Raw genomic sequence first — 23,216 nt, 5'->3', positions numbered from 1 at the left:
CATCAAGAATTCTTAACATATGATGTATCTCAAACAGTCTCTTTGTAGTCCAGACAACCAAGAATTTCATGACATATTGAAACACGTGGAGTAACCAGCCCTAGTCGGTTAGTCCACGTGAATGGAAATGTACTAGACACTACGTCACACACACACACACATCCTCTCCAAGCTGTATATAATGTCAGAGAGATTCCTTTCAGGTTAGAAGGGGTTGGAGGGAAGGCCCGATAACACGAGGGTTAGCTAGGAGGTTTTGCCATCACGCTACATAATGCTGTAATTCACTATTTGATGCAACTGTGTGGAGGTTGTCAGGCACGAAAGGATTGATCTTGCTGGTGAGTCTCTCGACTGTGTGGACATGCTGTGTGTTGGAGGTGGGGCTGGAGCAACCTCTGTGGCTAGAGTGAGGATTGGTTGGAAGAAGGTCGGGGAGCTGTTGCCTCTCCTGAGAGGGCTGTCCCTCTTTGCTAAGGGATCTTTGTATGTGGCATGTGTTGGGAGTGTCATGCTGTAAGGTAATGAGACCTGGTCAGTAAAGGAAGAGGATATTCGCAGGCTCAGACATACAGAAATGACTGTGATTAGGCAGATGTGCAGTGCAACCTTGAACGTGAGGCCTGGATGGGTCAGGTTTACGACAGAAGAATTAAGAGGTAGGATGGAACAGGAGTGTATTGATGTTGTAGTAGTAGTAGTAGTAGTTCCCTAGGCAGTCTGGCCAAACAGCCCCGAGCCCTTTAGGAAGGCCATGGCCAAGACCTGGCTTTCCCACAGAGCTCTCAAAGAGTATATGTTGTGTTGTTGGCGTAGGTGATTGTGTGCAATGCAGTCTTCCATAATGTGCTTAATAGTATGGGGTGCTGTGTTGCATCCTGGACAGGCATCAGCAACGGAGTCATCCAGCCTCATCTGATAGCTTAAGAGGGCTGGAAGGTGCCCACATCTCAGCCTGATGTTGTTATAAGAAAAGGTAGATTGAGCTAGTTTGGGCATGTGGAGAGGATGGGGGATGGCAGTTGGGTGCAGAAAGTGAGAAGTGTCAATGTCAGGGGAAGGGTTGCAGAAGGTTGAACAAAAATGATTTGGGATGAGGTTGTTGAGTGTCGTCTCAGGGATAAAGGATTGACCAGGGAGGCTGCTAGAGATCAAGCAGCTTGTAGAGCTGCCAAGGCTGTCACATGCAAGCGTGTTGGAGCCTTTATAAATGAAACTAATCAAAACTAACATGTGCCTGAAGATCAGAAAAAGAGTAATAGAGTATATACAGTACTCAGCAAAACATCCAGCATTTGTTGATGTATCATCTTTTCACCTTTGTTGGCGGTTGGCTCAGTGTTTTGTTGCAGAGATTGATTTTGCATATGAGCATAAGTGCACTGATGAACCTGGGATGAAGTAACTTGTGTTTACTGGAAAATCAGATATGGTTTGTATGTAAATTGCAGTGGAAATTTCCCAGAAATATAGAATATACACTGATCTCTTGGTTATCATACATTTAGTTTTAATGGTTTTCGTTATCACTGGTAGATGAAAATCTGCACACTTGCTGTTGTTGCGCATTATTTGGCTGAAAACTTTGTTATCACGCACATGAGCTGGTTTCTGCCAACAATAATGATGCAGAATGTGTGGTTAGATGACTTTGAGGGATTCAAAGATGAGATCCTACTCGAGGAGTTAATCCCAGGTGGTGGAGACCATTAACTATCCACCCCCTATTCCCAGAACCCCTTGCCTCAAGCCCAACTCAAGTCTCTATATGGTACGCGTTTGTTCCTTGTTGTGCCTTTTTCGTCATTTTTTTATTGATTTAACCGTACCTGTGTGTGTGTGTTTCTTATGCTTACCATAACAGTATCTGTGTATGTAGTGGGTCAAAATTGTCATAAAAGGGAAAATTAGGGGCCCACAAATGGGGTGTCCAGTACCAGTTATGATACATCCAGTAGGTTCTGTGCTTTCATTACTGCACAATTTCATTATTGGCATGGTACCAATTATGCATGATAACTAAGGGTTCGGTGTAGTTCTCTGCTTGGGCAGATGCTCATTGAGGGGACCAGAATAAAGTTGCTTATACTGTGCTGTATGACCAGGTCAGATGTAGTTTATCCTAGAATTTTGGATGTGATTGGGAATTTAATGTATCATATTTACTGTACAGCACATAAAGTGCACTTTCACCTCACCAAAAAGCCTCAGAAAATCACCCTGCACCTGATATGTTCAAGGTCAGGAACAAGGGAAAGCTTTTTTATTACTGTACTGGGAAGTGGTAGTTCCAGTGCCACAGTACAATAAACCCTCAATATAACAAACAAATCAGTACCAAACCTTTGATGTTAAAGACAAAAGTTCATTAAAGCTGTACATCATGCTGTTCGGTAATTTCCCAGGCGTCGTGGGTTTTACTGAAGACAGATTGTTAAATTTAGAGCATCATTCAGCAGTACACTCATACATAATAACACACAACTAGGTCTAAATGGCTCTTTTTCTCAGTGAATGCCTTATTTACTAACTTTGGTGTATATTCTTACCTTTTAGGAAGGAAATGCACTGCAAATAGACTGCAAGTAGGCCTTGGATAAATCTATGTTCATTTTTCGTTCAGTATTTACAAGGAAAATGTGGCTAGAGAAAACTTACACTGTACATTAACTGTTACATTACAGTAAATATACTACATATTAGAGAATAGCGGAGCAAATGGTACAGAACAGCTGCATGTACATTAAACATAAAAAAAAAATGCATTCCACCACTTGCACAGATAGTCAGTGATAACTGCCGCAATATTGTGCACTACTGTACACTGCCTATATGCTACTGTACATTTGCCATTTGGTATTTAACCCCTTAACCGTGGGGCGTCACTTTCGTGACGGTTGGGAGCAAGGGATCGTACCACGGGGCGTCGCTTTTGTGATTCTGTGTTATTTTGAATTCACCCGGGCTTCCAAGTGGTGGCTTGTATCATGTATCAGTACTGCCAATGTCCAACACTAGTCAGCACTCCTAATCTCATCTGTACTCCCATCCATTGTTGACAATTTAGCCATTTCTCCCCGTTCTTGACTCCCCTTCCTACCCCCCCTCCATTACCCTATCCTCTCGCCTGCCCGGCCATGCTACGCTAAGTAAATCTTCCCTGGAATTTTTCACTGATTTCATCCATTGAAATAAGCCCTATGCCCTATTCTTATACCAAATAATATATACAAGAAAGAAATAAGGTAAGTGAGAGTGCCATACACCTGGAATTGGCTAATTATCACCTGATAACACCTCACGTGCACTCGTTTGCTAATTTTCGCTGTTTATTTCCCCTTGAAATATGCCGTATAATCTATATTCGTAATAAATATACATATAAGGAGGGAAGGGAGAAGCCTAAGTGATGTTTACATTCACCTGGAACTACCTAATTTATAATGTATTGTCTAGATATCCTACCAATCATTTCACTGCTATATATTGGCTGCTGTCAAGAGGCTAACGTTGGTAGTAATGCATTTCCCTAGGTAGGCCACCACCCCGGCCCACCCTTATCAGTTCACTCTCATCTTCCAGTGTGGAGGTACGTTTGTTTGCTCTTGCTAACTTCAGGGACTTTTCACCCTCATGTAAAGGGCCCTGTGACCTTTACCCCCTATTAAACCTCGTGTGGAAAGAGGTAAAGGGCTGACAATTGATAAAAGAGTGACTACGATCTTTCTATTGAGTAAAACAGTGCAAGTGGAATTGTAAATAATGTGTAAATAATGTATAAACAGGAAGTGAAAGTAATGAATGTAAATATACGTGAACAGTGGAAAATAGTTTTATAAGTTACTTCAAGTGACATTGCATAACACAGTGTAAATAAAATAGAAATGTAAATAACGTAAATAAAATAGAGAACGTAAATAGAAATGTAAATGAGTAGTATTATAAGAATACTAGTATATACCCTAGGAGTAATGAAAGTGAGTTTCACTCTAGCATGTCTGAATACTGTGAGTTATGAGAGTGAAGGTGAAAGTGGCATTCACTCTCAATGCTAGTATACAGGACGAGAAAGTGAATGCTGCGTATTTTACTGAAAGAAATTGAATCCCTACAGTGACAATAAACTAATACTACTGGAGGAAACTTATGGATAAAGACTGTAGATATATATAAGTGTTATATAGTAATAGAAATATAAAGTGTGAGGGGTTTTATGAATAATAAATGACAGAATACCAACAGCGAACTAGCGCAAGTGGGAAGGTCATACGCGCTTGTAATTTTCATTGCTTTCACAGTGGTTTGTTTTTGGAGTATGGATCCCAAACTACTTGATAATCATAGAGTAGTGTTTATAGTGTTAATATCTGGCTGTGGTAATCATATTACGGGTTGTTGGGAAGTGTAAAGTGGAGACTTCGTTATCCAACTTCAGAGGTCTCCACAAGTCCTACGGTAATCGACGAAGGCTCAACAAACATCCCAGGAGAAAGCTGAAGGTATGTGCCATATACATATGTAATTTTAATATTCTAGGACTAATAACTGATTTTTGGCAAATATTTTTTGAGAGTCTGTCGGAGCCCGAATAACCCCGCTGGAGACGCAAAACATTGGGAAACATGCCCGCGGTGTAAGGGTTAAAGGAAAGTGTGGGTAGAGAAAACTCACCGTACATTAACTGTTACATTACAGTAAATACTGTACTACATATTAGAGAATAGCAAAGCAAACAGTGCAGAACAGCTGCATGTACCTTAAACATGAAAAAGAGTGCATTCTACCACTCACACAGATAGTCAATGATAACCACCACAGTAGTGCACCATACACTGCTTATACAGTACATCACTTCAGTGTGTGTGTGTGTGTGTGTGTGTGTGTGTGTGTGTGTGTGTGTGTAATTCACCGGTTCGGTCAGGATCACTTGATGGTCGTGATCGTCAGCTTTTACCCTCCCGGAAGGGAGCTGAGAGCTCATATAGTCCGATCTAAGGGCAAGGCTGTGACCTTCACACACGCACACACCCTTCCCCTTGCTCAAGGGGGACAATAACCACCCACTTCGTCAGTGAAACTTTTTTGCAACTTGAGCGAGGCGCGAACTCCCGTCCACCAGTTGGCAAGCGGGAACGTTACCACTGCACCAGCGAGCGTGTGTGTGTGTGTGTGTGTGTGTAGGGACGCCACGCTAGTCGGTTTCCTGCGCGTCCATTCTTTTACCGAACAAAATTTGTTAAAGGAGCATAACGTTTGGCCAACTCATGGTGGTCATTCACACTGAATTCTTTAAAAGAGGGTTTGGTATATCGAGAGTTTACTGTGTTGTTAAACTAATCATCATACATGTCCCAGCAAATCTGTTACAAGTTGTGCTTTATTGATATGAGTTACCACGTGGGCAGCTTAGAAAACAAAGAGTGTAGCCATTGGTTAACAGAATCGGCCATGCTTTAGTGGTGATGATGCAGATGACAGGCTATGCAGGGTCTCTCTCCATTTCTCCATTTTCAAAATAAAAATATATAGCTCTTATTAGTTTTAATAAAAACAAGATTTGGTGTATGATGGTGTTATGTCAAGTAAAATGTAAATGCATAACGATTTATCATATACCTGTACCGGGGTTGATATATTGTGTCATAGGTGTTTGGAGTGAATTTGTGCATTATGTGTGTGTGTGTGTGTGTACAGACACCCAAGTGTGTGCAGCACACACACACACACACACACACACACACACACACACACACACGCCTCATTTTGTGCAGATAGTGTACTTTATATGAGATATAACCATGTCAGCCAAAATTGTGTTAATGTAACATTGGAAAACAGTTATAAAGGCCTACTTTTGCTGGCTGTAATTTTTTGCCAAAATTTGCATAAGCACATGTTAATGAACAGTACAGAGCCCTCAAGACCAAACTTTTGAGAGTTATTGATTCAGTATGTGGATGGACAAGAGACCCATCAAGACATAAAGTAGCTTGGTGATGGGATGAGATTGTAAAAACTGCAGTTAAGGAGAAAAGAAGTCTCTTCTGGGAATGGAAGAAGGGTGATAACAAAGAGGAATTCTTGGCTACCAAGAGTAGGGCTAGAAAAGAGTTTTACAGGGCAAACTCTGAGTCTCAAGACTTAAATCATGTGGAAAAGAAGAACAGGATATTTAAGGTGGCAAATCAGGTGAAGGGGGAGACTAGGAATATCATAGGTGAGCAGTGTGTGAAGAATGATGAAGGAAGGGTAGTGGTGAACAGTGTGAATATTAAAGATGCATGGAGAGAGCAATACAGCTAGTTGTTGAATGAGGAATTTGACTGGGACAGGAAAGATTTGCAGCCAGCAGATCCAGTGTTTGGCCCTTGGCCTTTGATTGACGCTGCTACTGTGAATGGAGCAATAGGCAGGATGCAGGTGGGGAAGGCAACACGTGTGTCTGGGTCGACTGCTGAAATGTTGAAAGCCTCAGGAGAAATAGGAGTGAGATTAGTCTCTGACCTGATAAATATGATTATGTATGAGTGTGTGAGGAATTGGAAAATGTGAGTACATTTAAGTACTTGGGTAGTGTGATGAGTAAGGATGGAGGTTTGGAGGGTGAAGTGCTTGAAAGGGTACAGCAGGGAAGAAAGGTTGCTGGTTCTTTAAAAGCTGTGATAAGAAACAGGGAAGTGAGCATGGAAGTTAAAAAGTTACTACATGACAGTATTGTGATACCAACTCTAACGTACGGAAGTGAAGCTTGGACGTTGTTGGAAGGACACAAGTCAAGAGTGAGAGCAGTGGATATGAGTTATTTAAAAGGAGCCTGTGGAGTCACATGGAGAGACAGGCTGACGAATGAGGATATAAAGGAGCGTTGTGGTGTTGATGTGGATGTGATAGAAAGCGTTATGAGGAACACACTGAGGTGGTTTGGCCATGTGGAGAGGATGGAGAGTGAAAGACTGACGAAGAGAGTGTGTGTGAGTGAGGTGGAGGGGGGAAGAGGGAGGGGGGAGGCTTAGGATGAGATGGAGGGATGGGGTGGAGAGGTATATGAGAGAGGGGGGTGTGAGTTGGGAGCAGGGCAGTGAAATGGCGGGGGACAGGGTGACTTGGAGGAGATTTGTTTGTGGCCACCCCAAACGGGATTGAGGCGTCTGGCAATAGATAGAAAGATAGATAGTGTTGTCCCAGGTGATTGGCTGAAGAATGTAACTTTACATGTGTACAGGGGGAAGGGTGATGCCTTGAAAAGAGGAAATTATAAATTCATAGTGCTTTTAGACCAGATAATGAAGGTAATAGAGAGAGTTCTAGAAGGTATGATTAGAGAAAGAGTGAATATTGATGAGATGCAGTTTGGGTTTATACCAGGCAAAGGGACCACTGATGCCATATTTATTGTTCGACAGCTTCTGGAAAAATTTTTAGAAAAGAAAAGGGAACTCTACTTTGTTTTCATTAATATGGAGAAAGGCCTTTGATAGAGTCCCTAGAGAAGTGGTGAAGTGGGTAATGAGAAAGCTTGGGATCAAGGAGTGGCTGGTTAGGGTGTTTTTTTTCATTCATCATTCATTCATCATCCAATCCTACCTTGCCCCATGAGGAGTGTAGTTATGGGCATATAGCCTGTGTGGGTACTGGCACCCAGGTAAGGATGAATGGAAATTTGACTGATGAGTTTTCCATGAATGTTGGTGTGCACCAGGGGTCAGTTTTGAGCCCCTTGTTGTTTATCATGGTACTTGAAGCCTTCTCACGTGGCTTCAGAAATGGACTCCCGTGGGAGATGTATTTTTTTTTAATTTATTTATTTATTTATTTTTTTTTTTACCTCTACACCGCGGGCTTGTTTACCAATGACTTGCGTGTGCCGCGGGGTTATTTGGGCTCCGACAGACTCTCAAAAAATATTTGCCAAAAATCAGTTATTAGTCCTAGAATAATAAAATTACATATGCTTATGGCACATACCTTCAGCTTTCTCCTGGAATGATTGTTGAGCCTTCATTGGTTACCGTAGGACTTGTGGAGACCTCTGAAGTAGGGTAACGAAGTCTCCACTTTACACTTCCCGACAACCCGTAATATGATTACCACAGCCAGATACAAACACTATAAACACTATTCTACAGTTTTCAAGTAGTTTGGGATCCATACTATAAAAAAAAAAACACTGTGAAAGCAATGGAAATTACGAGCGCGTCTGATCGTCGCACTGGCAATAGTTCGCTCTTGGTAGTCTGTCATTTATTATTCATAAAACCCCTCACACTTTATATTTCTATTACTATATAACACTTATATATATCTACAGTCTTTATCCATAAGTTTCCTTCAGTAGTATTAGTTTATTGTCACTGTAGGGATTCAATTTCTTTCAGTAAAATACGTAGCATTCACTTTCTCGTCCTGTATACTGGCATTGAGAGTGAATGCCACTTTCATCTTCACTCTCATAACTCATAGCATTCAGACATGCTAGAGTGAAACTTTCACTTTCATTACTCCTAGGGTATATACTCGTATTCTTATAATACTACTCATTTACATTTCTATTTACGTTCTCTATTTTATTTACGTTATTTACATTTCTATTTTATTTACACTGTGTTGTGCACTGTCACTTGAAATAACTTATAAAACTATTTTCCATTGTTCACGTATATTTACATTCATTACTTTCACTTGCTGTTTACACATTATTTACAATTCCACTTGCACTGTTTTACTCAATAGAAAGATTGTAGTCACTCTTTTATCAATTGTCAGCCCTTTACCTCTTTCCACACGAGGTTTAGTAGGGGGTAAAGGTCACAGGGCCATTTGCATGGGGGTGAAAAAAGGCCTTGAAGTCAGCAAGAAGAAACATATGTACCTCCGCTTCGGAAGATGAGAGTAAACTGATAACGGAGGGCCAGTGTGGAGGCCTGCTTAGGGGTTATTCAGAGTTACCAATATTGGTTCTTGAAACAGCTAAGTCTAGCACTGATATGATTGGCAGGAAATCTAGACAATACATTATAAATTTGGTAGTTCCAGGTGAATGTAAACATCACTTAGGCTTCTCCCTTCCCTCCTTACATGTATATTTATTACGAAAATAGATTATACGGCATATTTCAAGGGGAAAAAAACAGCGAAAATTTGCGAACGAGTGCACGTGAGGTGTTGTCAGGTGATAATTAGCCAATTCCAGGTGTATGGCACTCTCACTTACCTTATTTCTTTCTTGTATATATTATTTGGTATAAGAATAGGACATAGGGCTTATTTCAATGGATGAAATCAGCGTAGCACGGCCGGGCAGGCGAGAGGATAGGGTAATGGAGGGGGGGTAGGGAGGGGAGTCAAGAACGGGGAGAAATGGCTAAATTGTCAACAATGGATGGGAGTACAGATGAGATTAGGAGTGCTGACTAGTGTTGGACATTGGCAGTACTGATAGATGATACAATCCCCCACTTGGAAGCCCGGGTGAATTCAAAATAACACAGAATCACAAAAGCGACGCCCCGCGGTATGATCCCTTGCTCCCAAGTGTCACGAAAGTGACGCCCCGCGGTTAAGGGGTTAATGTGTCCGACTCTGGGCAAAGGCATGATTTGTTGTTGATTGCAGAGAATGAAAGGAAGGCGGAGGAAAGATTAAGGAAGTGGAGAGATGGTATGGTGCACAAGGGCTTGAGAGTACAGACATACATACATACATCATCTAATCCTGTGTTTGCTTCGTGAGGAACGTAGAAGCCTGGGGCTAGGCAAGTTGGTCATGACATTTGAGATGAGAGTGTCCAGCCTCACTCATCCTTGAGTGGCATAACGTGAGCAATAACCCCAACCACCTCTTGGATAAACCTACACAGGCTTAATCCAACTGGAGCGCTCTGTTTACCCACTAAATCACCAGGGGCCACAATTTGGTTATATGGTTACCACCCAACATAAGAAATGGTTTCCTTGTGTACAGGAAACCATTTGGCTTGTCACTTAGTGTCGAGTCACCCGTTTACAGAAGAAGGAAGAAAGAACGTAGGAAAGAATGAAAGAAGAGGAAGGAAGGAAGTAAGAGAGGAAAGGGCAGTCACCCATGAGCAGCAGTACATCGAGTGAGTAGATGGTGATTTGATTAAGAGTAAATGCAGATAAAACAGAAGTGATGGTATCTAGGGCTGGTGGCGGTACTGTCAGAGAAGAAGGAGAGTCGCAATGTGTGATTTGTCACAAGGGCATGGGAAGTAATTCCATCTTGTGCAGCGTCTGTGATAAGTGGGTGAATAGGAGAGGTAGTAGTATTAGAGGTAGACTGCGAGATAATGCTGATTTCATGTTCGCAATGTGTGAGGGAGAGCATGTGGAGATTGTCAACAATGAAGGCATTGAATTTGCTGGTGTCTCTTGAGTGTCTGGAAGAGTTTTGTTATTTGAGAGACATGTTATGTGCTGGAGGTGGAGCAGGAGCTAGCTGTGTGGCTAGAGTAAAGACTGGTTGGAAAAAGTTCAGTGAGCTGTTACCTCTCCTGACATTGAGAGGGCTCTTCCTCTGTGCTAAGGGCTCTTTGTATGCAGCATGTGTTAGGAGTGTAATGCTGTAAGGTAATGAGACTTGGGCTGTAAAGGAAGAGGCTATTTGCAACCTCAAACATACAGAAATGACAGTGATTAGGTGGATGTACAGTGCATCCCTTATTTTGAGGCCTAGGGGGGCTAGGTTTAGGATGGAAGAGTTGAGGGGTAGGATTGGCTGGAGTGTATTGGTGTTGTGACGAGGAGAGGTAGACTGAGATGGTTTGGGTGTGTGGATAGGATGGGGGATGGTAATTGGATGCAGAAAGTGAGAAGTGTTAATGTTAGGGGTTGGGTTGCGAGAGGTAGACCAAAAAAGGTGTGGTACGGTCATGGAGTGTGACCTCAGGGATAAGGGACTGAATAGGGAAGCTGCCAGAGATCGAGCAGCATGGAGAGCTACCATTAGGTGACCAGGGCTGACGCATGCAAGCACCTTGGAGCCTTCAAAAATGAACGAATGAACGAAACATCACCAACACACAGGTTTTATAAGAATGTACATATCACACCGTACACACAGCACACATGCACATGTTTGCACACAGGTGTACAGGAGCCAACAAAATTCAATTGCAGTGACATCACACTTGACTTGAGCCAAGTGATACCACATGACCTCCCATCCTGGTTGCCCCAGACCCTGTTTATAGAGGGAAAGTCACAGTTTCACTAGTATATAATGTGCCAAAGTATAATGCATTAACCACAGACTTGATTTTTTATGATGCTCCAATACATTCAGTATTGATGTCATTGTTGTATGTCACTGGCTTGTCATGGATGGCTGCAACTTAAATCTCAAAAATTAGGCAAAGCTCAATGGAACGTGTTATTGGTGAGGTAGCATGAATGCAAATTTAGTTTTTAATTTCTAAAAGGCAAGACGTCACTTGTAAGTAGACAAGAATAGACTAATGCAGACCTTTTACAATGTAATTTTCATTTGATTAATTTGCTGCAGGTATTTATATCACCCGGAGGGCCAGAACCCTGGAGAAGAAGGTGATGCAGGAGGCAGTGAGGTGGGTTCATTGTCAAGGCGACGGGGGAGTTACCAGCGGCGCTACATGGCCCCCTACACCATCATGATGGTCCATAACACGCAACCAGAATCAGAGAATGAGTCAGATGATGCCAATGGCTCAGATGTCAATGGGTCTGACTCTGAGGAGGAGGCTCCAGTGGTCAGCCACTCCAATCTTGAGAAAGGTGATGCTATAGAAAATGGAAAGCGCCTATGGTCTTCAGACAGTGATTCTAGCAGTGACAATGACATGGTGCCTGCAGCTAAGCGTAGTCGAACCAGCCTAAGTAACTCTGAGAGTGATAGTGATAGTGATGCATCACAAGACAGAAAAAATGGCCATATTATTTCAGAAATAATAGATTCTAATGTGAGTGATTCTGATCCTGAAAGACCTGTTGTTGATGTGGACAGAATTTCAGAAAGAAATCTAAATAGTGAAGGCACAAGTAATAGGTCTAATGGTCTTCCAGACATTCTGAATGATGCCACTTTATCAGAAAAAAGTTTTGGTGACAGCAATGGTATGCATGACATTACCAATGAACTTAATATCAGTAGTACAGTAAGTGATGCCATCCCAATCAGCAGCATTTCCAGTGATGACAATGGCTCCCTCTTATTTGAGACAGATCATGGTTCACTGGTGTCTGGCTTTGATCTAGCCAGCAACCTTGATATGTCTGCATCTGCTGCCAGAAAAATAACACAGAATGGTACCAACCAAGCAGCAAATGGAGCCACATCAGGAAACACAGCAGAAAATGGAATATTAGTAATTCCTTCCAGTGTGGAGAAAAGTGATGAGGAGAGTCAGAATGGCAGTGAAGCTGACAACAGCATCAACATTAATGGAACCGATAGTGTAAATTCTGAGACTTCATTAAAATTCAAGAGGCGTTTGCCGACATGCAATCTTAGGAACTACCGAAGACGCACTGAGGACGAGCTCTGAGAACAAATGAACTTGCCCATGATTATTTTGTCATATTTAATGAACTCTACTTTAATTTCCAGTGAGATATGTGAAATTGCTTGACTTTCCCACCCACATTTATGTTACTTTATACAAGATTACATAATCAACAAAATGTATAACTCTCTGTATATACTAGTTTAGGCCAGTTGGCAAGGTGTGATATGCGTTACTTTAATATCTAAATTATACCAATACTGTAACTAATTCAGGTTTGTTTTGTGTAAGTTTCCCCTACCAAAGACTTCTTGACATTTCTGTTGTTGATCATAATACTTTCCAGAAGAGCAGACAGATAACAGTAGCTTTAGTTTGTTTGGTACTTTTGTTTCTGAATTAGAGTACTGCAAATGGTGATACCAGTTGCCATTTTGTAGGACAGATCATATAATGTAACGATTGTGTATGTGTGTGTGTGTGTGTGTGTGTGTGTGTGTCAGTTATAATCACAATAAAAATGTTTTAATGTTTATGTGTATGATCATTTGTAGTTATGCATCAATAAACTACATACATACATACAAATATATGTGTTTGATCACACACACACACACACACACACACACACACACACACACAGTCTGTTCAGGAGGTATGTGACCTTAGGCTCTAAAAAATATATATAGCTAACCTGTTGAGCTATGACACTAATCCTCTCTCAAAGTAGGCCCCTTCTGACTTGACACACGTAGCCCAGCATTTTTTCCACTGTCTGAAGCATTTTTCAGAGTTGGTTTTCGGTATCTCCTGTGGTACTTCGTCGCATTCATTGTGATATCTTCTCTTGTTTCAAAGCGGGAACCCTTCAGCATAGGTTTGAGCTTGGGGAATAACCAAAAGTTGCAGGGAGCCATGTCCAGTGAGTAGGGAGCCTGCCGGACCTGCAGGAAGTTGTTCATCATTCATTCATTGCCAGATGCCATGTATCCCAGACAGGGTGGCCAAGGGCTTAGAGTTAATTGTTTTACAGGGAGGGGCACTAATCCTCCACCAACCCCACTTGACGTAGGGATGCCAACAGCATCTGGTGTTCCCAGGCGGTCACCCATCCAAGTACTAACCAGACCCAACGTTGCTTAACTTCGCTGATCGAACGGGAAGCGGTGTACTCAACGTGGTATGGCCGTTGGCATACCACGTTGAGTACACCGCTTCCCGTTCGATCAGCGAAGTTAAGCAATGTTGGGTCTGGTTAGTACTTGGATGGGTGACCGCCTGGGAACACCAGATGCTGTTGGCATTCTTACGTCAAGTGGGGTTGGTGGAGGATTAGTGCCCCTCCCTGTAAAACAATTAACTCTAAGCCCTTGGCCACCCTGTCTGGGATACATGGCATCTGGCAATGAATGAATGATGAACAACTTCCTGCAGGTCCGGCAGGCTCCCTACTCACTGGACATGGCTCCCTGCAACTTTTGGTTATTCCCCAAGCTCAAACCTACGCTGAAGGGTTCCCGCTTTGAAACAAGACCAAAAATTCCTGAATCAGTTGAGAAGAATGGGGAGGGGCATTGTCATGGTGCAGCTTCCAACTTGCTGCTTTCCAGAAGTCTGGTTTCTTCCTCTGAACTGCGTCACAAAGATGACTGATAACGTTTAGGTGGTGTTTGTTGGCAGTCTGACCTTCTGGTGCATATTCCTGGTACACAGCACCAAGGTAGTCAAAAAAAAACTTGTCAACATGTGAGCGCATTTCACCTTGCTGCAGACCTGTCGTGATTTTTTGGCCGGGTGACCCTGCATGCTTCCATTGACATGACTACTTTGGTTTCTGGGTCGTACCTGTGCACCCAAGTATCATCTCCAGTGATAACAGTCTTCAGAAAGTCTGGATCGCAGTTTGCACACTCCGTCATGTCTTGAGCAACGTTCAACCTAGAGAAGAGATCTTGATGAATTTGATGAAGCTCCTGCAGGAGATACTGAAAACCAGCTTTGAAAAACATTTCAAAATGCTGGGTTATGTGTGTCAAGTCAGAAGGGGCATACTTTGTGGGGTATTAGTTTCCTAGCTCAACAGGTTAGCCATTTATTTTTCTAGAGTGTAAGGTTGGATACTTTCTGAACAGACCTTGTGTATATGTGTGTATATACCGGTATAGGCTACATATATATATATATATATATATATATATGTACATATATCCATTCATCATCCGATCCTACATTGCCCCATGAGGAGCATAGGAGCCGGGGGCTAGGCAGTTGGTCCCAACATTTAAGATGAGAGTGACCAGCCCCAACCACCCCTTGGATATAAACCTTCATTGGCTCAATCTGACTGGAACTCAATAATTACCCACTAAACCACCAGGCGCCAATATTTGGTTATATGGTTACCACCCGGAGTAGTAAATCATTTCCTGGTGTACAGGAAACCATTTGGCTTGTCACTCAGAGTCACCCACAGGTAGATGGAAGAAGAAAGAATGAAGGAAAGAAAGAAGAGGATGGAAGGAAAGAAGGATGGAGGAGAGGAAAGGGAAGACACCCGAGAGCAGCACTACATTGAGTGAGTGGATGGTGAGCGCCCCCACCATATACTGTATATATATATATATATATAGGTAGATAGATAGATATCCATCCATCCATCATCCAATCCTATGTTGTCCCATGAGGAGCGTAAGAACCCAGGGCTAGGCAAATTGGTCCTGACATTTAAGATGTTAGTGACCAGCCTCACTCATCACTTAGAGGCATTATGTGAGCAATAAACCCCAACAACCCCTTGGATATTAACCCACACAGGCTCAATCCGATTGGAGCACCATAATTACCCACTAAACCACCAGGCACCGTAATTTGGTTATATAGTTACCACCCAGCATAGTAAATGGTTTCCTGGTGTACAGGAAACCATTTGGCTTGTCAGTCAGTGCAGAGTCACCCATGGGCAGAAGGAAGAGGAGAGAATGAAGGAAAGAAAGACAAGAGGGAGTAATACTATATATATACAGTATATATATATATATATATATATATATATATATATATATATATATATATATATATATATATATATATATATATATATATATATGTATATACTGTATATATATATATACACTGTCTGTCTGTCTCTCTCTCTTCTGCTGTATATATATATATATACACACACACGCACACACTGTCTGTCTGTGTCTCTCTCTCTCTCCTGTATGTGTATATATATATATATATATATGTACACTCTCTCTCTCTCTGTCCTGTAAATATATATATATTATATACAGTATATATATCCATCCATCCATCCATCATCCAATCCTACGTTGCCCCATGAGGAGTGTAGGAGCCCAGGGCTAGGCAGTTGGTCCTGACATTTAAGATGAGAGTGACCAGCCTCAGTCATCCCTGAGTGGCATTACGTGAGCAGTAAACCCCAACCACCCCTTGGATATAAACCTTCACCGGCTCAATCCGATTGGAGCACAATATTTACCCACTAAACCACCAGGTGCCAAAATTTGGCTGTATGGTTACCATCCAATGTAGTAAATGGTTTCCTGGTGTACAGGAAACCATTTGGCTTGTCACTCAGTGTAGAGTCACCCACGGGCAGAAGGAAGAGGAAAGAATGAAGGAATGAAAGACAGAAGAGGGAGTGTGAAGTCACCCGCAGGCAGAAAGACGAGGAAAGAATGAAGGAAAGAAAGACAGAAGATGGAAGGAAAGAAAGATTGAGGAGAGGACAGGGCAGACACCCAAGAGCAGCACTACATTGAGTGAGTGGATGGTGAGCGTCCCCACCTACCACCTGTTATATATATATATATATATATATATGTAGGCTAGTGCAGAGCTTTGCTGATGTCTGTGAGCGTCATGCATTGAGAGTAAAAAGAGTAAAGTGATGGTTATTGGGAGGGAAGGTGACTGCCAGTGTGGTCACAGTAAATGGAGAGAGATGGAATTGGTGAGAGAGTTCAAATACTTGGGTACAGTGATAGAAAAGAGAGGAAAATTTGCAAAAGAAGTTGAAAGTAGAGTGACACAAGGAAGAAAAGTAGCTGGTGCAATGAAGGCCTTGATAAGAAACAGAGGCTTGAGTGTTGCAGCTGCACGAGGCTTACATGAGCGAGTGTTAGTGCCAACTTTAACACTTGGAAGTGAGACTATGGTGTGGCATGAAAATGAAAAGTCAGAGAGTAAAAGCAGTGGAGATGGGACTGCTGAGGAATGTATGTGGAGTACAGAGGGTGGATAGCATATGAAATAATCTGATATGTGAAAGGTGTGGAGTGAGGAAGTTGGTGGACACGAGAATCGAAGAGAGAGTCCTGAGATGGTATGGTCATGTGGAAAGAATGGATAACAATAGAGTGATGAAAAAGGTATACCTGAGCAAATTTGAAGGAGGGAGGAGGTGAGGTAGGCCAAGGAGAAGATGGAGAGATATAGTGGATGAGTGTTTTGAGGAAGAGAGGTTTAGAAGTCGGTGAGTCTAGGGAACTGACAGGAGATTGAGCAGGCTGGATGAATGTTGTGAGGAGAAGTGCATGATCAGGGATTTTGGCACGCCATGTGAGCATGGCAGCATCCGGATTGATTCAATCAGATACGTTTTTGTGAAGCTGCAGAATGTGGTGAATGTTTTTGGCATATCCGGTAGAGCCAGGATTCCGGGGTCTTGAATGATGAGTGAATGGAAGTGTGGCCTATTTGGATTGGGCAAGTTTGTGCTGTCTGGACATTGCTACTCCTCACCCTGCCCTTGGGTGGGAAAGGAGGTCCGGATGATGATGATGATATATATATATATACATATACTGCACAGAAAAAGTCCTGTAATCTGAACGGCAGGGGACCGAGGGTTTTTCGGACTATTGTTTTTTCTGACTATTGGGTTGGACCTCTGAAAACGGTAGAAAAATGTACACTGTCACTAATTTGTGCCCATGGGTGCCCCCTTCCTACCCCTGAATACCCAGGGAAGAAGGGAGGGGGGGACGAAATGAGCTCCACCTGCCTCTATCCTAGCTCCCAACCCTCCCCCATATCCCTACCCAACTCCCCCACCCCACCTATCATTCTTAGCTGGCAGTTATATCTCGAGCTGATTTCATACTTGGTCCCACTGCTAATACGAACATAGAACACTAGGATATGTAAAAAGTATTTAATATAATTATCAACAAGCTGCAGCAAGAAATTAAAGCATTATGACGTTGTCAGTAAAACAAAAACATTAACAATGGCCACCTCAGGCCTCATGTGTTGGGTCCACTGCTTTGCATACAAACACACACACACACACACGCACGCATGCGCACGCACGCGCGTGCACACACACACACACACACACACACACACACACACACACACACACACACATGCACACAAGCGCATGCAAGCACCCAACGCATGAGGCCTGGTATGGCCTTTGTTAATGTTTTTGTTTTACTGTCAATGTTATAATGCATTAATTTCACGCCACAGCATGTTCATAATTATATTATATATTTTTTACATATCCTAGTGTTTTATTTGTGTATTAGTAAAGTGGCTGTGAGTGTAAAGTACGAGGTTAACTTGAGATGTAACTGCAAGTTAAGAATGAGTGGGAGGTTGGGTGGGGTAGGGATATGGGAGAGGGTTGGGAGCTGGGGTAGAGGTGGGTGGAGCTCGTTTATTTCCCCTCCCCTTCCGTCTTCCCTGGGTATATAGGAGTATGAAGGGGACATCTTTTAGCTGAAATTAGTGATTGTGAGTGTACATGATCATTAAATAAACACTTAAAATGATATGGGGTATTGTTTTACTCACCGGAAGTGCATTGAAGTGTAAATTAATAGTTGCAAGCAGGTACATCCAAGTCCAAGAGCAAGTCCAGTCCAGATAAATCCTTAGTTGAAGCCCAGAAGAATTCAAGAAAAGACCAGAAAAATTAAAAAAATTTCGCCTTGGCAAATTCGGAGTACTGGATTTTTGGATTATTAGCGGCCGGATTAGAGGACTTTCATTATATATATTATATATATATATATATATATATATATATATATATATATATATATATATATATATATATATATAATATTTATGTATGTATGTACATAAAATGAGTGGTAAATTACTTACTTGTAATATGAGGTTGAGTGGATTGCTTAGTTTTTACTGATTCATCCTTGAAATGGATGTACAAGCTTAAATTAATATTAATTCTCCCCTTATTTTCATTATTTTTTTAAACTTTATGATATTGTATGCTTTCCAGCATTACAAAAAACAAGTACACTAGTTACTGTTGTTGCTGCCCTTCTCATGACATAACTTTCAATAGCTTAGGCTCGGTTGATGAATGAAACAACTGCCTTCCTTCACACTGGTCTGATTAATTTAACAGCAATTGTTCTATTCATAATAAACACATTGTTCCTCAATCTATGTGCATTAACTTAATGTAAATATGGTGGACTAGATAGTTTTCCAATATACACTAACATTTTGATGGCGATATGTAGGTTTATATTTCTGGTAAGATATATATGCCAAGACCAATATAGGTACTGTAAAATGCAGACGTCTAGGCCATGTTATTTTCTGAAGAAAGACCTAATTTATATACAGTATCAGGATTTCTTTGTTGTATTAAATGTATTAAAAGTGTGAAAAATCCTCATCACTACCTTCATTTTCTTCAGCTGGTTATATGATACTGTAAGTTTGGGGGTTTACTAAGCAACCTCTTTTGTCTGCATGAGCCAAGGACAAAAAGAACAGCAAACACAAGACCACCATCACCACCAACCACCAACCATCAACCACCAAACAACAAACAACAAAAAGTAGCAGCTGGACCATACAGGTATTACATACCTTCTGACCAGATGACCTGCGAGCTAGGATGAAAACACTTAACTCATGCAGTTCAGTATGTTGATGTCTGTTTATCACATCTGCTAGATGTATTTAGCTTCGAGGAGATTCCTCATACTGAAGGAGTTAGGCAATCTGAGTGAACCTCTTCAGTATTTTTTTTTTTTTATGCCAGTGTTTCCTCTTCAAGTTTATCTAGTTTGAGGATGCATCTCATGATGATGGAGTTAGATCACTGATGTGGATTCAGCTCCTTCACTGTACTTTCTATATGTCTGTCAATGATCCAGTCTTTTAATTCATATAAAAATACCTTAACCCTATCTGCTGCAGGCTGGGGTTTCAGTGGCCTCACCCTCCCCAGTGCATATTCACTAAAATACCTGAACTTGAATCATCATCATCATCAGGTGGACCTCCTGTTGACTTGTGATCACAGGATGGTGAGGTACTGTATATGGCAAGAGTTAAGTGGAGAGACAGTGTCAGATGAGGAGGTGAGAAGAAGATATGGAGTGGAGAGCACAGAGGAGAGGATTCAGAGAATGAGATTGAGATGGTTCGGTCATGTGCATAGAAGAGAGCAAGATAACGTTTTGAGAAGGGCTATGGAGATGGAAGTAGATGGAAGGAGACCAGTGGGAAAACCAAAGAGAACTTGGAGGGAAGTGGTTACGGAAGATATGAGACGTTTAAATATAAGAGAAGAAGACACAGAGGACAGAGATAGATGGAGACGACTCATATCACATCCAACCCTGGCACTGGGAAGAGAAGAACGCTAAACGATGATGATGATGATCTGGACCTCTTTTCCCACCAGAAGGTAGCATGAGGAGTAGCAGCGTCCACAGCCTAAGTTTGCCCAATTCAATGGGCCACACATCGATTCACTCATCATTCAAGCCCACGGAATCCTGGCTCCATCAGTTAGGCTAAAAATATTTCACCACGTTCTGTAGCTTCACATACACTTATCTGATAGAGTCAATCTGAACATTGTCATGTTAAAAAGGGATGCCAAATCCCTGGTTATGAGCTTTTCTGCACAAAATTCATCCAGCCAGCTTGGTCTCTTGTCAGTCCCAGAAGTAAGAAGTAAGAGACAGCCAAAATTTCCCTGAGTAAACTCATAAAATTGTAAACAAATAGCCAACACTGTAATTGAATTATCAGCTTGGAATATCCATTTAATTATTTTATTAAATAATTTGTTAAGATTGTGGCTTTCAGAGTATAACCCTGTCTTTGCTGACTGGAAGGGTGTTATGCCTCAAAGCTGTATATTCCATGCAGGGTTTAGAATATGCTTCCTGTACTTTAAATTGCTCAGCAGAGAAGAATCTTCAAAGAAAACTTGTAGTCATAGCTTACACATGAGCCTCCTCAAGAATACTTGTGTGTGCTCCATGGCTGCATACCACAGCCACATTGTTCTGTTCACTTGTATATTGTACTTTTTTTTTTTTTTTTTTTTATCCCAAATACCCTTGTAAATGATATGCAGAGGTGTGGAGGCAGGAAGAGGAAATTGAAGATCAGGGAGAACAGTAATATCCCATTGTACATTTAAGCCTGCATTTTTTTTTTTTTTTTTTCTGAAACCTGCCAGTTTACTGGCCTCTCTAGGTGTGGTGCCATAACTACAAATACATCCTTCTGGAAGAGGTTCACGCAGATTAACCAAGATAGAAAATATTTATTGATTAATTTCCTCATCTATGGGCATTCACCCCCCTCTCCCAATCTTAATGTCTGAGGAAAGTATGAGGCCCGTAAAAACCAAAATGTGGCTGTTAGCAGGTGCCAACTGAAAGGGGGGAACAAGCCACCTGCACAGGTGGACCACATCATCTGATAAAGCAGTCTCAAATGAACTCAATTATCAGTTGTCACAATATTAGGCCCAGTGCAATATCCGGCACTCTGCTCGGCTCTATTAAAACAGTATCTGGTGAAATCAGGCAATATTCAGTTCAGGAACGGGAAGCAGTCAACAATACCATGCATTTTTCGGTGGTGATTTGTATCATCCAGTTCAGACACAGGACCCAATTGGCGCGTACGAAAATCCCCCCCAACGCCAGCCAATCACAATGCATTGCGGAAGTTGCCCACCTGGTGTACCAAGCCTACCATCACTCTGTTATTCTTTCACATGGACACTGAATAGTGAGGATGTATCTGTGCACTCTGCTCTTGTGTCCCACATAGTGGCTAAACACTGGTGTTATGACAGTCTGTGGCCTTCCATGCCTTGCTCATTGCTGTAGTGCTACGACTAACCTTGTGGCCCCTCAGTGCTTCATGCGCTAGTGCTCTGACTACTGTATAAATAGTGTGGACATAATGTGCATTGCGATTTTGTGATGTGGTACCTACCCCTCAGTGCTGTGACTTTGAGTAAGTGAGTACAGTATGATTAATGATTACAGTATATAAAAAATTACCCAAATACCTTTATCACACACTAAATGCCTGCTATCGCACACCAGAAATGTTTGAAAATTTCGAAAAGGCCGGGCTCCGTTGCTCCGCCCAGCCAACAAAAGATTCACTCTGTGATTGGTTGTGTGATGTCAGTGCCAGCTGAGTGCTGATTGGCCACCCGACTGAGTCTCCCACCCGCCAAACCATTCAAGTGCGCGCCCTCAGACCGTGAACAGTGATAGCGAGAACAATAACCTAATTTATGATATGACCATGGCCAACATACCCCCTCCCCGTCCCCCTACCATCGCCCAACGTAATTCTGCAGCACCTGGCAGGGAAATAAAGAAGAGGAAGAACCGAAGTTGTGCAGATAAACTGGAAATGTGAAGCTTATAGACAATGGTGAGACCAAGCAAAGGGTGGGGAAGAAATATGACATCAATGAATCAACTGTGAGAGGTATTTATAAGAATCATGATCACATGATAAAACATGCTCATTTTTAGACTATTATATGTTACTATTTGGAACAGAAAGGGTATCTTAGGGGTAAATATTGAGGTCATGGCACCAATTAGAATTATTACCATAAGTTCTTCAATTCGGCTATCACAGTTTCGGCTATAGCGCAGCCACAACGGGACCTATTGGGCATGATAGCCGAGGGCTGAGTGTAGGCGTGATAACAAGATACGCTATAGCAGAACCTTTGATAGCCGAGGGTTGAGTGTACATAAATATATATATATATATATCATATATATATATATATATATATATATCTCTATCCGTCCATCCATCATCCAGTCCTACATTGCCCCATGAGGAGCGTAGGAGCCCAGGGCTAGGCAGTTGGTCCCGACATTTAAGATGAGAGTAACCAACCTCACTCATCCATATATAAATATATATATATATATATATATATATATATATATATATATATATACAGACAATAATAATAATAATGACAAGAGCTTATTTGTAATGTATGAGAAAGAAAATCAGTCATACTGACATCTCTAGAATGCTCCTCACATTTCCAGATACAAAACATTAACGTAATCCTATGGCATAACAGTATTATTCTGCAATATTTTACTATTTCAGAAAAGTAGTACTATTTTGTGGGTTGATATTTAGCAAAAAAATCCTTATTTCACATGTGCCCTTGTGTTCATATCTCTGTATTAATAGGGTTAACATTAACATGCATTTAGTCATCTCCACTCTTAATACGGACATTCTTGGGTGTAGGCTGCATCCAACAGGTCATAAAACATCTATTATAGATAGTTTAATTTTACCTGAGGGAACTGAACCACTTCCAAAACTTCATTACCAAGTTGTGAGCCTTAGTTCAATTAGCCTCAGTTATGAGGTAGGAACAAATGTCCTTGGT

General features: G+C 41.7%; 1 protein-coding gene and 2 non-coding genes across 3 annotated transcripts in view; 2 read left to right on the top strand and 1 right to left on the bottom strand.

The window, feature by feature from the left end:
- Positions 1–13,040, top strand: part of LOC145406359 (uncharacterized) — a 110,745-nt gene extending 97,705 nt beyond the window's left edge. Inside the window, exon 12 of the mRNA XM_080277519.1 lies at positions 11,521–13,040. Coding sequence (XP_080133645.1) covers positions 11,521–12,538 — 1,018 coding nt within the window. The 3' untranslated portion in view covers positions 12,539–13,040. The remainder of the gene's footprint in view (positions 1–11,520) is intronic.
- Positions 13,041–13,571: 531 nt separating this feature from the next.
- Positions 13,572–13,690, bottom strand: LOC145406547 (5S ribosomal RNA). The gene has a single exon (XR_013898569.1). It is a non-coding gene; the product is annotated as a 5S ribosomal RNA (ribosomal RNA).
- LOC145406488 (5S ribosomal RNA) lies at positions 13,682–13,799 on the top strand. Its single transcript, XR_013898531.1, has one exon. It is a non-coding gene; the product is annotated as a 5S ribosomal RNA (ribosomal RNA).
- The last annotated feature ends 9,417 nt before the right edge of the window (positions 13,800–23,216 follow it).

This window comes from Coenobita brevimanus, chromosome 70, assembly GCF_032717465.1.
Source record: "Coenobita brevimanus isolate Jiangsu-jjx chromosome 70, ASM3271746v2, whole genome shotgun sequence".
Classification (NCBI taxonomy): domain Eukaryota; kingdom Metazoa; phylum Arthropoda; class Malacostraca; order Decapoda; family Coenobitidae; genus Coenobita; species Coenobita brevimanus.
This window is presented reverse-complemented; position numbering and strand designations above follow the sequence as displayed.